The 16171-nt window shown below is 54.7% G+C and overlaps 1 protein-coding gene across 1 annotated transcript; it reads right to left on the bottom strand.

The window, feature by feature from the left end:
* Positions 1 to 12435: 12435 nt before the first annotated feature.
* Positions 12436 to 14917, bottom strand: LOC131094616 (serine/threonine-protein kinase pim-1-like; the record flags this gene model as incomplete). The annotated part of the gene is made up of 5 exons (XM_058042268.1): positions 12436 to 12542; positions 12780 to 12959; positions 13593 to 13959; positions 14157 to 14207; positions 14318 to 14917. Coding segments are annotated over 5 exons (1305 nt in total), but the record flags the coding sequence as incomplete, so codon positions are not given.
* Between the last annotated feature and the right edge of the window lie 1254 nt (positions 14918 to 16171).

Here is a 16171-nt window from a genome sequence, read left to right as displayed (position 1 = left end):
CATTTACATGTGCAATCTCCAATTGATATTGAATCCAAGTACCATCTCATGCAGTTTGAATAGATATGAAAATCATGACCCTTCATGGCTGACAATCAATCAGACTCTGTCCCTGCCCCCACCCCACCATTTCCCCCATCCAAGCCCTGTCACTCAGAGTAGCCTCGTACAAATCTGAGCTCCCTCCAGCCTACACTGGACCTACCCAACAGACCACAGTTGAACAGGATACAATTTAATAACAATCACACGATTAAAATAACAATCACACAATTACAAACTCTTCCCTGAGCCATGTGCAATGTCCCAGCAATGTCTGATGAGTCCATCATTTACAAGTGATTTTCATACTAAAATTTATTTCACACAAACATGGTTCTGTGATAGATATAAACACAATTAACTTCTTGTATCAGGATTCTCGTCCTGGAGTGAGGACAGAACAGCTCGAACAATTCCTGATTTGCAAAGCTGTCAGTGGTGAATGGAGAAGGGAGGTCAGGCTGCTCTTGGTGTTGAGGAAATGCTGAAACTAGCCTCATTTCATCTCCTCCTCTCCTGGCTGATCTCCCCTCTTTCCCCTTCCACCCATTGGCTTTTGTCTTCCACCAGGCCCCCCAGAGAAGAGCCTGGCTCTGTGTTCTCCATCCCCTACTCGCTGGCACTGCCAGGCTGGCATGAGGAGCCCCTCAGCCTTCCCTGCTCCAGGCTGGACCAGCCCAGCTCCCTCAGCCTCTGCTCACAGCTCCGGACAAAATTGGTTCTTCTCCCAAATTCCCTACATGCAAGGGTTTCTCCTGGACAAAAGCTGCAAGGACAGACAAGCCTGGCTCAAGTTGGCTCTGGTGGTCGCCTCTAATCTGCCCTAAAAACACTGGGGATCTGTCCTTTCCTTCCTGAGGGAAAGAACTGGCCTTCTCATCCAGGTGCTCATGGGCTGAAATTGGGATTCTTCCCCCAAAATCCCATATATGTGGGATACAGAATATACCTGAGATACAAGGTATTTATTCTGTTGCTCCCAGAAGAAAGCTGCCAGGACAGACCAATCTGGCTGGTCTTGGCCTCTAGTGACTGCTGTTTATCAGCTCCTGGAAGACTGGGGCTCCATGCTTTACTTCCTGCTTTCCTTCCTGTGGAATCATGATGACACTTCAGGGCCTCATGAATCCAAGGGACCATTGTGACACTGTGTGGCCTCGTGGAACCAAGGACATCATTGTGGCTCTGTTGGGCTGCATGGTCCCAAGAGGCCAGTGTGAAGCAGCAGGGCTTTGTGGAGCCAAGAGGCCATTGCTGCATTTCAGGGCCCCGTGGTGCCAAAGGACCACTGTGATCCATTCAGGGCACCAGGGATCCATGGAGAGCATTGTGGCATTGCAAGGCCCCATAGAATCATGGAGACCATTGTGACACTGTGGGGCCCCACAGAACCAAAGGGCCACTGTGACCCTGCAGGGCCTCTTGGAAGCATGGGGCCATTGTGACACCGCAGAAGCAAGAACATTGTGACACTGCAGGGCCTCATGGAACCAAGGGAACATGGAACAGATCTGGCTAGCTTGGCCCCCCAGGGCCCACTTGACAGGCCCAGCTGATCTTGGAATGTTGAGGGCTGCCATTCATCAGCCCCTAGAGAACTGGTGCCCAGTGCTTTCCTTCCTATGGAAAAGAACCATTTGTCCTTCGAGGTGCCCACAGCCAAAATTGATACTTCCCTCGAAAATTCCCTGTATGCCAGGGTTCTCCCAGACAAAAGCTGCCGGACAGGGAGCTCTGGCTGGCCTTGGCCTCTGGTGGTCACCTCTCATCTCAAGGAAGCCCTGAGGAAAGTATTTGAACAGGTTTGACTGCTGGGACATCAATGAGTCTCACGCTCTTAAAAACTCAGATGCTCTTCTGTTTATGTGTGTTTTCTTTCTTATTGTGTATTATGTGTGAAGTGTTATTTTCAGCTAAAAATATTATTCTTATCACTTTACCCGAGTTATCTGAAACAAAACAGCTCATCTACATATGACTCCAGGTCACCTGTATAAGCAAACACAAGAAACAATCCAGCAGGACTTATTTGTCCCTGCTCCTATCTATCACATCTCTGGAGATGGAGGTGCAGCCCCAGCACTTGGCGGGTCTCAGGGGCTCACAAGCTCAGCTCCCACCCAGAGAACTTGCAGACTCTGGGCTGAACTTCTTGGTCTCTGCACGCTAAGCCAGGCTGAGATGGACACTGATGGTTTCTGGGCCAGGCTCTCTGAACCCAGCCCAGCTCCCTGCAAGCTCTGCCAGCTGCCCTGAGCTCTGGGCAGCACCAAGGGCCTCTCCCCAGGCCAGCCAGCTCTGGCCCCACAGCTCTGCTCAGATCAGGCTGCTCTGGGCACTGCCCCACCGCCTCAGCCCCTGGCAAGGTCACAGCAGCAGCTGCAGCTGCCACAGGACTCAGCCCCAGCCATGGGGGACGGTGCTTGGCCAAGGCCAAAGGAGGCTCCCTGGCTTCCCTGCTCCCTTCTGCCTGAGGTGCTGAGAACTTGGCAGCCCCTGCTGCCATCCCATCTGTCCAGGGCAGAACAAGAGCCTCGGCCTTGGGGCCCTCAAGAGCTGCTCCTGCTCCAGGCCCAGGGCTCATCCCAGAGCTGGGGCAGCCACAAAGCTGTGCCCATTTCTGTTCATTGCTGCTCTGAAGGGGATGGATCCTCAGCCACTTGGAGGTTGCTGATGGATTTTACTCCTCCAGGGGCCGTTTCTTTCTGGAGCTCCTCAGTTCAGGAATTCAGTGAGCAAAGCTCATAAGCATTTGTTCAAATACCCAAACAGGAAAAACCACTGGGAATAATCTATGTTTTCAGTTTTCTGTGGTTAATTAGACAGATTTCAGAAGAGTATTTAAAGTGAATCTGCTGTATTGAAAACAATGCAAGTTTGGTTTTCATTTCCTGTTTATAGATTGATATCAGAAATGTCCAATTGATATTGACCCCCAGACTCTTCTAAAGCAGTCTGAAGACATATGAAAATCAAGACCCTTCATGGCTGACAATCAATAACACTTTGTCCCCAACACCTCCCCACCTTTTCCCTCATACAACCCCTGGCACTCCTATGGATCAGGAACGGTGTGGCCAGCAGGAGCAGGGCAGGGATTGTTCCCCTGTGCTCAGCACTGCTTGGGCAGCACCTCGAGTGCTGTGTCCAGTTCTGGGCCCCCCCAATTTAGGAAGGACATGGAGGGGCTGTAGCGTGTCCAGAGAAGGGCAACAAGGCTGGGGAGGAGTCTGGAACACGAGTCCTGTGAGGAGTGGCTGAGGGAGCTGGGGTTGTTTATCCTGGAGGAGAGGAGGCTCAGGGGAGACCTCATCACTCTCTACAACTCCCTGACAGGAGGGTGCATCCAGGTGGGGGTCAGGCTCTTTTCCCAGGGAACAGTGAGAGGACAAGAGGACACAGCCTTCAGCTGCACCAGGAAACATTTAGGCTGGACATTAGGAAATATTCCCCACACAATTGGGCATTGGAATGCGCTGCCCAGGGCCGTGGGTGAGTCACCATCCCTGGAAGTGTTTAAGGAAAAACTGGATGTGGCACTCAGTGCCATGGCCTGGGTGACAAAATGGTGTTGGGTCCCAGGTTGGACTTAATGCTCTCCAAGGACTTTTGCAGCCTGGTTGATTCTCTGATGATTGTGACACTGCAGTGCCCTGGGGAAGCAAGGGGCCATAGTGACACTGTGGGGCTGAATGGAAGAAGGTGGCACTAAGAGGACCATGGTGACACTGTGTACAACATGGCAGCACAGAGCCAAGGGGCCATTGTGACACTGTGGGGCTGAATGGAAGCGAGGGGTCCATTGTGACAGTCTGGGTCCTGGTGGAACCACAGAGGTCACTGTGAAACTGCAGGGCCTTGTGGAACCAAGGGGCCATTGTGCCACGGTGGAACCAAGCAGACCCTTGGGAGAGCCTGGGGACAATGGAATCAAGGCGCCATTGCTCCATTTCAAGGACTCTGGGAACTGAGGGAAAAACTGTGACCCTGTGGTGCCCCATGGAACCAAGGGTCCCTGATGACACTGCAGGATCTTGTGTCAACAGGGCTCCATTGTGACACTGCAGCACCAAGGAATTCATTGTGGCACTGTGAGGCCTCCTGGAACCACAGAGGCCACTGTGACCCTGCAGGGCCTTGTGGAACCATGCAGGGCATTGTGACAGAGCAGGATCTGGTGTTACGATGGGGCCATTGTGACACTGCAGGGCCCCATGGAACTAAGGGGTCAGGGCTGCTCCTCAGGGACTCGTGGAATGAAGGAGTGTTTGACACTGTTTGGCACTGTGATGGCCATTGGGACCAAGAGGCCATTGTGACATGATGGAACAAAGGAGAGCATTGCTGCACTACCTGACCTCATGGAACAAAAGATCCACTGTGACACTGCAGGGTCTTGTGGGCCCAAGGATCCAAGGGACTTCGTGACATCAAGGAGTCCCGTGGAACCAAAGGGACAGTGTAACACTGGGAGGCCTCATGGAATCATGGAGACCATTGGGACACTTGGGGGCCTCATGGAACCCTGGTGACACCAAGTTGGCTGGGAGTGTTGATCTGCTGGATGGTAGGAGGGCTCTGCACAGGTCCCTGGACAGGCTGGATCCAGGGCCCAAATCCAACAAGCTGAGGTTTAACAAGTCCAAGTGCTGGGTTCTGCACCTTGGCCACAACAACCCCTGCAGTACTACACACTGGGGACAGAGGGGCTGGACAGCAGCCAGGCAGAAAGGGACCTGCAGGGTGTGATGGACAGCAGGCTGGACATGGGCCAGCAGTGTGCCCAGGTGACCAAGAAGGCCAATGGCTCCTGGCCTGGCTCAGGAATGGTGTGGCCAGCAGGAGCAGGGCAGTGATTCTTCCCCTGTGCTCAGCACTGCTTGGGCAGCACCTTGAGTGCTGTTTGCACTTCGGGGCCACCCAATTTAGGAAGGACATGGAGGGGCTGGAGCGTGTCCAGAGAAGGGAAATAAGGTTGCTGAGGGATCTGGAATATAAGAGCTGTGAGGAACAGCTGAGGGAGCTGAGGTTGTTTATCCTGGAGAAGAGAAGGCTCAGGGGAGACAAGGCAGTGTCAGGGCACAGGTTGGACTTGATTATCTCCATGGCCTGTTCCGCCCTTGCTGATTCTCGGATTCTCTGAAAGCACCCTTGGAGCAGTTGCAGGAGGAGCCCTGGGCCTCCTCTTGAGCAGTTCCAGCAGCCCAGGTCCCTCAGCTTCTCCTGCCAGCCCCAAAGTCCATCCTGTCAGTCCTGAAGAGCCTCTGCAGCTCCTCCTCACTGCTCAGAACACCAGCTGTTGGTGTCCTCAGCTGCCATGGCAACCCTCAGGACAAACTGGTGCCAGGGCTGTTCCAGGTACAATTGCAGTGACACTCGTTGGTGCCACCAGGTGCCATGGCAATGGCCACGGGGACCCGTTCCTTGGTTTGGTGCCATGGCAACCAATGCCCGGAGCCGTTGTGATGGTTGGTGGCCATGGGAAGCTGCCCTGGGCCCTTGCTCAGGGCTGGTGTCAGTGCCCAGAGCCAGAGGGGATCCCTTGGTGGGGGCTGGGCCATGGCCACCTGCCCTGTGCTGCTCTGGCCACTCAGGAACCAGGAACCAGCAGCCACCAGCACTGCCAGGGCCAAAGGCCAGGTCAGCCAGACAGAAAGGGGCAGGGCTGGGCACTGTTTCCATGGCAACCGGCACTGGGGGGGACACCTGGTTCACCTGGTCTGGCAGTTGCCATGGAAACCCCTGGCAGGGACTGAGGGCACAGCCCCTGGCACTGAGACACTGCTGGGCCGGGTGCTGGGCACAGGGCTGAGCACGCAGAAATGGTTTTGTTCTTGCTGAGCTGCAACACAGCCAAGGCCTGTCCTGCCCCTAGTCCAGCCACGCTGGGGAGGGGCTGGGGCTGCGGGGGAGCTGGGCAGGGGACACAGCCAGGACAGGGGACCCCAACTGACCTCGGGCACACCCCATACCAGAGCACATCATGCTCAGGGTGTGAAGGGGGGGAACAGGGAGGAAAGGGGGGAATGTTGGAGTGTGGGCTTTTGCCTTCCCAGGGAACACTTAGGCAAGAGGGGGCCCTGTTTCACCAGTGGGCAGGGTCACTACCAAAGACACAGACACCAACTTAAAGAATTGTGTCATTTATATCATGCACAGCTGCAAAGATTTACAAAAGGATAAGCTCAGCAAAGCATATCATCATTAGCAAAGAATTACAAAAGAAGCTAAGCAATCCATCATAACCCATCACTACATTTTGATGACCAATCCCTTGGTGAAACACTAGAGGTGTTTGTGGCAGACAAAGATTCTGGCTGACTATCAAGGTACACCTTACAGACATCAGTAGTACTTTATTGACACCGTTCTTCATTCTTTTTTCTCAATCTCATTCCAATTAGGAACAAGAATTCTGTTGTCCATGGAGCTGGCACCTTTTTAATTCCAGAATAATGCCCCGAGGCCCTTTGCTGTTCAGCTTTACCATGCTGTCTGTGGCTAACAAGGCTTGGGGAGCCCTTTCCCCTCTGGCTGGAAGGGGCCGGGTCCCAGTCCCTGAGGGGCACCCAGGCTCCTGGACGGAATTCCTGTGCAAGTCCCTCAGTGTCACAGCAGCCTTCACATGGAGCCACGTGGATCAGAGCATTTTCCAAAGGGGCCCTTGGGGCAAACAGGGAGATCTGGTCTGCCAGGATGTGTAAAACAATCTCCTGTCAGATCTCCTTGCTCTCACACAGAATCCTTGGCTGCAGGGACACATTCCCATTGTTCCTGCCCAGGTTTCAGGACTCAGAGTTGTCTTTCCTAGGAGCTGCTCCTTCAGCTGCCTCTGGAGGGCCTTTTGGCCTCTGGACCCACACTCTGACTCCATTATTAGGGCTGCTGGATCCAAACCCTTTATCTCCACAAACGGTGGTGATTGGAGCTGGGTCTGCTTTTTTTTCATTTTCAAAATTCCAATATCAATAATTGTGCTACCCTGTCATGGGGTTGAATAATCCAATCTTGTTCATTATTGTTTAACAGAATTACTGTAATTTCTCCTGGATATTCTGCATCAATTCCACCTGCCATGACAGGAACACTTTGCAAGGCCAAGCTCCAAGGGAGCAGTTACCAAAGCAAAGTGTCATGGAGGAATCTGAATTCCTGTTTCAGAATTGACAGCTCTCATTTGTTTTGAATTTATCCTAATGAATTCCAATGCATGAAGGGCCAGCCCTGCAGCCTCTGGGCTGGCCCTGCCAGGGACCATCACAGCCAGAACAATTTCTCAGGCAGTCCAAGTCTCACTGCCCATGGCTGGATTTGCAAATTGGGGGCAGTTGTGCACAGCCAGGGGGTTTCCATTTCCCCAGTGGGCCATTGTTAAGGGCATGGAGCACATCTGGGAGATGGGTTCTCCATGGGCAAAGGTTCCCATCTCCTCATTTTTTCAACTGCTCTTTTAACAACCCCTTCACCCTTTCAACCAATCTTGCAGCTTGTGCATAGTCTGGTACATGAAAAACCCTGCAGGCAAAATCACTGTATTTTTCACAGGAACAGACAAAGCACTCTGCATCACAGTATAAGCAAACCCTGTAAAAATAGCCAATTTCATCCCTTCCTCCCTTTTTCATTGTATACGATCTCACAAAATTGACCACTGACATTAGGGTCCTGGCCAATCCTGTTCTGTAGGGTATTTAGTGTTACATCCCTGAGCAGCCAAAGATACCAAATTATTATTGTCAGCACTATTTCATATTATTCCCATTTTTTATGTATGTATTGATATAGACATATCAAAATATAGATACATATTAAAATATATAAATACATATGTAAATATATATATAAATGTCTTAACCTGTAAATAGGTATATGATGATACAATATATCAATATTTCACTTGCACAAATGCATCTGAGCTCAAGATTAAAACCTCTTCTGTTGCTCCATGTGGGAGCATTCCAACAATAATTGCTCCTTTTGAGGGTGCTGTTTCCTATGTACTCTCAACAAATTTGTCTACCCAAACCCACAAGGTCTTTTCATTTTCCATGTGCAATTTTTGGATGCATTTGAAGCCATCCAGGGGTGCAGCTTCTTTTACCCGACTGCCCCACTGCTCCCACACGGGGCTCTGACCTCAGCCCACTCCAGAGCCAGGGAACTCCAAGGAAGGGCTTCCCAGCTGGGAATTTCTGATGGGACTGATTCCTCACATTTACACTGAACAAGTGACATTTTGTTGGGATCTGGTCAGACTGTGCCAGTTTTGTTTCACCAGTGGGCAAAGTCAGCACCAAAGACACAGACTCCAACTCAAGGAATCAGTGTCATTTCCTGCAGTTCAGAGCAGCAAAGAATCACAAAAGGAGCAGCTCAGCAATGCACCCAACCATCCCCACCAAAGATTGCAGCAGTGATTAAGAAAGATCCAGCAGCATTTACCCTCAGCCTTTACCATCCCGCAGATCCACACAGCAGCTGGGGAAGCTGTCACAGCCAAGGGCTGCAGAGCCACTCCTGGGCACTGGGAATTCCTGCAGGTGCCTCCAGCCCCAGGTGAGGCTCCAGCCCCGCTGGGAGGGGGCCCAGCTCTGACAGTATTGAATGAACAAACTGACAGCACTGCTAGTGTGGCAACATCTGCTTTCATCGTCCTCTTGGGTCCCTCCCAAAGCCTGGCCAGGGCCCCAGGAGGAACCAATGGAGGTGACTTTGACCATACAGCCCCAAAAAGGGCCAGATGTCAGATTTCATGGCCTTGTCTGGCTAAATACACAAAGGTCAATCCATGTTTCACTAATGAGTGGCTACATCTATCACAGTGCTAATCACATTGCATATTTCATTAGGGAGCAGATACAAAGATAACCTTTGCTTGGAAGGTTCATCCAGAGGCCACCTTTGGCTCAGGGCCTGCTGTCCAGGCCTCACTCAGGGCTGGTGTCCAGGCCTTGGCACTTCAGGGACGTGTTTTAGCGCTGGGCTGGGCACTGCTGGGTGCCCGGCTGCACTGGGTGAGTTCAGAGGGCTTTTCCAACAGCAAGCATTCTGTGATTCCATGATTCTATCCACTGCATTCTGTTGGGGCTATTTTAGCAGCATTACTTTGCTCCAAAAGCTCCCTCTTGCCTAGCTCCTGTGGCCTGAGGCTTCAGCTCCTTCAGCTCCTGGTGCTGAGCTGCTCATGCTGAATGAGACGGCTCGGAGAGAAGAACACAGTCCATGCAATTCCTTCTGGGACACAGAGAGGGGAGGCTGTGCAAACAGGAGCATTGTTTGCTGTGGCCTCCTCTCTGCCCTTCACGCCTTTCAGTGCTTTGAACCAGCCAAGAGCTTTCTCCAAGAGTGCAATGGAGCAGCTGTTCCTGCTCCCGGGCCTGGCTCTCTCCAGTCTCTGCCCTTGCCTGGTTCTGTCCTTCTGTCCCTCTTGCTGTGCCCTCTGTTCCCCCAGGGCTCGCTGGCTGCTGCCCAGGACTGTGGCACTGGCACAGATCCAGTGCTCCAGAGCCTCCTTTCTGTGCCCTTGCAGCTGCCTGGGCACAGCAGCCTTTTCCATCTGGAAGCTCCCCATGGACAGGGAGTGCCCAGCTCCGTTCCTTCCACAGCCTCCAGGAGCCCAGGGCTGCCATCTCCAGTCCCTGCTGGCACTGGGGGCTCCCAGGTGCCTCAGGCTGCTGTGACACCACTGCACACGGGAGGGAAGAGGGGCAGGGGCTGTGCTCCAAGTCAGCTCCATGTGCTGCTGCTGCTGCTGCTGCTGCTGCTGCTGCTGCTGCTGCTGCTGTGGGGTCATTTGTGCAGCCCTGGCCCAGAGTCAGGGATCAGATCCTGCCAGTCTCTTCCAGCCCTGGCTGCTCAGAGTTTGGGCCTTGGAGCCTCAGGTGGCCAAAGGCAGCTGCTGCTGGTCCCTCTGTGTGCCTGTGTTCAGCAGTGCTGCTCCATCAGTCTGTGCCCAGCAACGGGGAAAAGCCTCAGCCCTGCCGGGCCAAGGGCTGCCGGGCTCTGCCTGAGCAGCTCAGCCAGCAGGAAGGGAGATGCTCCACACGGGAACCAGGAGCAAAGGACATTCCTTTTGTAGGACATGTTTTCTATTGAAAGGAAAAAAAAGGAAAAAGGAAAAAAATTGATAAATTGTAAAAGATAAGCATAAAATCCAAGTGTTAGTGAAAAAACATAACATACAGTTAATGAAAAAAAACATAAATGCCAAGTTACATTCTTTGCATTAACAGGTAAATGATCTTTTTAAAATGAGAACTCAGTTATTTTCATTTTAAATGTGCTGATGGCACGGATCCATCTTTGTGACCTCAGTAGCCTCTTAAAAGATTTTGGGCTTTGTTTCCAACACTGGTATTTGAAATTGTGCTCGAAGCAAGAGGAAATTCCTTTGTGCCCTTCCAGCTCCAAGCAGGACTGGGAATGGAAACTCTGTCAAACCCCAAATCCTTTAGAAGATGACCTTCCTTCTCAGCCTGCGAATGAGCTGCACATTCCTTTTGAAACTGTCAGGGATTTCTCAGAGACACAAAGTCCCACTTACAGCTTTTTCCTCTGGTTTGGAAGTGCAGAAGGGCAGTTCTCCATCCATCAGCTCCAGACTGCACTGCCTCAGGAGCACGGCCCACTCGCCAGCTTTGGCCCACTCGTGGCACTGCTAGAGGAGGAAGAAAGTGCAATTGCACAATTCCAGCCAATAAAGAAGAAAGAATGGGACAGACAAAACACCCTGTGCAGATCCAGGCATTCAGCTGGGACTGTGGAGAGTTTGGACCCTTGCCAATTGCATGTGTGTCCCCAGCTGCAATCTCTGGGCCCTGCAGCAGAGTCTCACTCACCTGCCAAAGCAGAAAGCTCAGGTGCTGTGCTCGCAACGGGCTCATCTGATGCAGAGCTGTCAGAGCAATGTGAGGGCAGAGCCAGCCCAGCTGGGCCCAGGGCTGAGCCCAGCAGAGCCCTGGCAGAGCCCAGAGCAGCCTCAGCATCCACAGAGCCCAGCTGCAAGGAGAGAAACCAGAAACCGCCCATCAGCTGAGGGCTCCTGTGCCCTTGTGCCAAGGCCTGCGGTGCCCAGGCCATGCTGGCTGTGCCCAGAGCTGCCCATCCCTGCTGCCTTTGGCAGCAGAGCAGGAGGGCAGGACATGTGCCCAGCCTGCAGCCAGCCACGACACATCCAGCCCTCAGCAGCTGCCCAGAGCAGGATGCTCCTGTGCTCGCTGCCAGCTCCCAAAAGCTCTGATCCCACCCTGCCAAGCATACAGGGACCCACCTCACTCCAGCCACGGCTGAAAGAAAAGCTGCTCCCAAACCATGTCCTCAGCCTTCTCCAAGGGCACGGCCCATCCACGCCACAGTTGCTCCCAAGCACTTCCCCATCCACACTGGACCACCTGGAACGCTTCCTCTGGAAAAACAAACAACACATTCTTGAAAAGAGATTAGAGACAAAAAGAGAAAACAAGAAAAACAGTAAAAACTCTTATCTCTGTCAGGGCCTTGAGGAAGGCCAAACCCCTACATGCTAGGGAAAAACCCATCCATGGGTGAGGGAAGCCCACACTTTCTCTCTTCCCCCCCTGCACTGCCCCCTAAAATCACGGTGACCCCAAAGCAAACAAGGGCAGTGGAGAAGCCCAAGCCCTTCCTTGCCTGTACAGCAAAGCAGCTGTGCACAGGTTCTGGAGTCCCACCTCTGCTCCCACCATGGGGGTTTGTTTGTGTCGGGCTGGCTGCCCCAGCTCCAGCCCGGGGCATGGTGGGTGCTGGAGGCTGTTGGCAGGGCCAGGAGCCCACTCCCATTTTGTACCCACCCCAGGCCATGCCCCAGCCCTGCCAAAAGCAGCTGGGCAGCCACTGAAGAATGAGCTGCATCTGCCCCAGCAAAGGGGAAGCCTTTGGTTCCCAGCCAGGCTGGACAATGCCCAAATCTGAGAGCATCCCCCTGCATGTGGACTCATCTGCAAATTCACTGTGGAGCCTGGCTTTGAAGAAGGTGCCAGAATCAAAGTCCATCATCTTCAGCTGGCCAGGTTGAGGAAGAGCTTATCATCCTTGGTGTCATCCCCACTCTCTCCAACAGCAGCAGCCCCACCTGGTACAGCTTCTCCAGGGGCTCCTTCTCCTTCCCTGGGGGCAGACCAGGCTCTCAGGGCTCTGCCCCAGCTGTCAGGGAACCAGAACAAGCAAAACCAGCTTGGATGGCAGCCACCAGGGCTGGGCAGAGCAGCTCAGCTCCAGCACAAGGTCTGTGTGTTCCCATCCCATGAGCCGGTGCAGTGACACAGACAGCACAAAAAGGGCTGGGTTCCTTTGCTTCTGATTGCCAAGGCATGTGTGGAGCTGGAACTTACCAGGGCCCTGGATCAAAGTGTGCCTGTGGCTCTCTCCCTTCTTCTAGGGCAGATGAATATCCTGCATCCAAGGATGACAGAACACCTCTTCTAATGAGGGCCTTTCCAAGTCCAGCATGGATAAACACCGCCTGATCAGATCTTGGCACTCTGGGCAGAGAAACCAGAAACCAGTTAGTTGGAGTATTGGCTTTGCCCCACCATTCCCATGCCCAGGCCATGCTGGATGTGCTCAAAGCTCGGCCTGAACTTTCCCATCAACTCCCTGTTTTGGAGGAGAGCAGGACATGTGCTGCCTCCTCAGCAGCTGCCAGTGCAGGATGCCCACAAGCCCGCTGCTGTCTCCCAGCACTGGAATTCCCCACAAGCCCAGAGATGAGGATCCACCTTCAGAGAGCCGTTGTGGCAGCGAGAGCTGATGGTCCCAGCTGATGTTCTGGCCCCTCCTGAAAGGGTGCTCCCCGCAGACCATCTGGTGCAGCAGGATGCCCAGGGACCAGATGGTAGCTGGCTTGCCATAGTACTGGCCAAAGTGGGTCCATTCCGGGGGGCTGTATGACCGTGTTCCTATGGAATACAGATGGAGTTCATCAGGGGGATGCTGCTGCTCCCAGAGCCTGGCCCCAGCATCCCTGGGCATGTGGGGGCTGCCTCAGTGGCACACAGGGTGCGCACTGCCCTCTCACCAGCACCTGGGACTTGTGTACAGACTTGGGGTTGGAAAAGAAGCCACTGGTGTTTCAAGGGGGCAGTGGAAGCCCTGGCAAGGCCTGACCATAACAAGGAAGAACCCACCCAGTGCTGGGAAAAACCATGCTCTCATCCTCCCTGCCTGCATTGCCCCAAAAAACATTATGAACCCCAACAGACCAGGTGAGTGGAGCAGTCCAAGCCCTTTCTCACCTGCACACCAAACCGGCTGGGCACAGGTTCCAGTCCCCCCTCTCTGCTACCCCCACCCATGTGTGTTTTTGTTGGGCTGGCTGCCCCAGCACCAGTTCTGGGCAGAGTGAGGGGCAAAGGCTGCCAGCAGGGCTGGAAAATGGCTACCCACTCAGCCCTGAGTTTCAAAAGAAACTCAGCTGAAGACTCAGTGCCATGAAGGGCCACAAAAGAGAGAATCCCTGCTGCCACAGCCAGCTTGGGCTGGGAGATGTTGGGTCATGAGATGCTGGGCCCAGGAGCCCTGCGTGGGCTCACCTGCAAAGTGAGTGTAGGCTGTGTCTTGCAGGTAGGTGCCACAGCCAAAGTCAATTAGTTTGGCCTGCCCAGTGTCCAGGTCAACCAGGATGTTCCCTGGTTTGATGTCGCGGTGCAGGACCCCACAGCTGGTGCAGTGCCGCACGGCCTCCAGCACCTGGTGGAACAGCTCCCGCGCCTCCTCCTCAGGCAGGAACCGCCGTGCCCGAATGAAACGATGCAGGTCCTGACACCGCTTTGGCCGCTCCAGCACCATCAAGATGTCCTTGGGGAGCTCAAGCCACTCCAGCAGCTGGACCACACCAGGGAAGCCAGTGGAAACCTTGGCCAGCAGCACAATCTCCAGGGGTGCGCTGGTGCCGTCGGGCTGCGGGAGGAGCACGATGCCATCAGTGGGGCTGATGCCGTGTCAGGGCTCGTGAAGCCCTCAGCCAGCCAGGGATGCTCTGTGCCCTGCGCTGGCCCCATGCCTGCTCTCCCTCGGGGTGTCCTGGCGGCTCCCACCCTGCCGGGCCTCGGCCCATCCCCGCCCGGCAGCCCTGGCTGCTGGCCCCGCTCACTCACCAGCTCGCCCCAGTGCAGGACGCGGTTGCGTGGCACCCTTTTGATGGCCACCTGTAAGTCAAGGGGAGCAGCGGGCTCAGCTCGCCGCCTGCCCTGCCCAGCCCCATCCTCTGCCCTTCTCCTCCTCCTCCTCCGCCCACTCCTCCTTGTCCGCCGCTCACCGGGGCGCCGTCCGAGAGCCGCGTGGCCGCGAAGACGCTGCCGAAGCCGCCGCGCCCCAGCAGCGAACCCAGCCTGTACTGCTCCTTCAGGCCCTGCTGCGTCTTCCCTGCGGGCGGGACGCGGCTGTCAGCGCTCGGCCCGGGGCCAGCCACGGCCCCCGAGCGCCTCTCAAGCGCCCCGGGTCGGCCATGCCCAGGCGTTCGCTCTTCGGAACGCGGCACGGGAGGCTCGGGGCCGGCGGCCGCGCTGCCGAGAGGCGGAGCTCGGGCCGGGGAAACCGCAGCGGAGGCGGCGGGAGCGGCCGCGCCGCGTGTGTCCTCCGCGGGCCCCGGGAGGAGCCGGGGCCGGGGTGGGGGCCGGGGCCGGGGCCGGGGCTGGGGTCGGGACTGGACCCTGCGTCGGGTCCGGGGCTGGGCTCGAGCCAGGCGGAGCCGAAGGGCGGCGATGCCGCCCCCGCACCAGGCACTGATGCCCGCCCAACAACGCCACCGCCAGTACTGCCAGAGCCGGGCGGAGGCGAGACCGCGGCGGAACGGCCGGGGCCGGGCACGGGGCAGCCCCGCCTGGGGGCGGGGCCGGGCCGGGGGCATGGCCCAGCCCAGCAGGGGAGAGGGAGGCTGGGAGAGGAGAGGGTCGCCGGGCAAGGGACCCCGAGAGAAGGGTGCCCGACAGCGGGAAAGGGACAAGGAGAAAGAAAAAGAGTGTTGGAGAATATCTGCTTTTGCTGCCGCCGCTGCTGCTGCCGCCGCTGCCGCTGCTGCAACTGAAGCACCGGGGCCGTTCGTCCCCGTGTCCGTTCCCCGCTCGCCCCACGAGCCCCACGTTCGAGCCCCGCGCGCCCCGGGGACAGCCCCTCCATCTGTCCAAACACGGGAACTTTGCAGCGCTGAGCCCACATGCAGAGCCCTGACTCCTGCACACTGGCACAGCGATCCCCCTCGCTTGCTGCTGTGCATTGTCCTTGCTGAGGGTCAAACACTGTCGGGCCACCTTCCCTTAGTGTAGGATTCCTACCTGACCCAAGCACCACACTTACATCTCCAGTGTTGCTTTCCAGTAAAAACAGGGGAAGGAAAACTCTGTGTGGCTCATGGTATTTTAGAGTGTCTAAAAATCCCTAAGTCACCAATCTTAGAGGTGAAGTGCATCTGGAATTACTGGGATGGAGAGGTTGTGCAACATGGAAAAGGGGAGCATAGAAATTAACAGAGGAAAACATCTTGGATTGTTTCCTTCATTTTCATTTCCCTTCTGGAATGCTGTTTCAGTTTTCCAGGAATTTTCTCCTGTCTACTCTTCCCAAGAATCTCTCATGGAGAACAAGGTCAAGCTTCTGTCACAAGATTTGCCACCAGGAAATGATGCCACTGGTGAAATTTTCATGATGACTGTTTGTGCTGGTTTAGGGCAAATTTTGGGAGGAAATCTCCAAAAGGGGTCCATCTAGAAAGAAGTTCAAGCAGCCCCTCCCCCTACTAGTTCAGGAAAAGACTTTCCTGGAGAAAAGTGAAAAAAACCCCAGTTTATTTAGCAAGTAAAGTATTCACAAGCATGAAAAATGAATAACATTAAATAAAACCTCGGACAGTGCTGAAGAGATGGCAAATTCAGAAAGTCCTTTTTGTGGGTTCTAGTTGGCTCACTCAGTCTCTTCTAAGTCCCTCTGGCGCTGGAATGCAGCGTCCCAGAGCTCGGTGGGCCACAGGTGTGAGCTGCCGGTGTTTATCTGGGTTTTCAGTCCAGAGCAGGTTTAAACAGTTCTAAGAAAAAGGAAAGTCACCGTCCAAGGAACTTCTCTTCCTAAGCTAGCTAAAACCAAGTTGCTAGACCTGGGCTGTGAAGGCATTGGGAAA

The sequence above is a fragment of the Melospiza georgiana genome, chromosome 30 (genome assembly GCF_028018845.1).
Source record: "Melospiza georgiana isolate bMelGeo1 chromosome 30, bMelGeo1.pri, whole genome shotgun sequence".
Lineage (NCBI taxonomy): Eukaryota > Metazoa > Chordata > Aves > Passeriformes > Passerellidae > Melospiza > Melospiza georgiana.
This window is presented reverse-complemented; position numbering and strand designations above follow the sequence as displayed.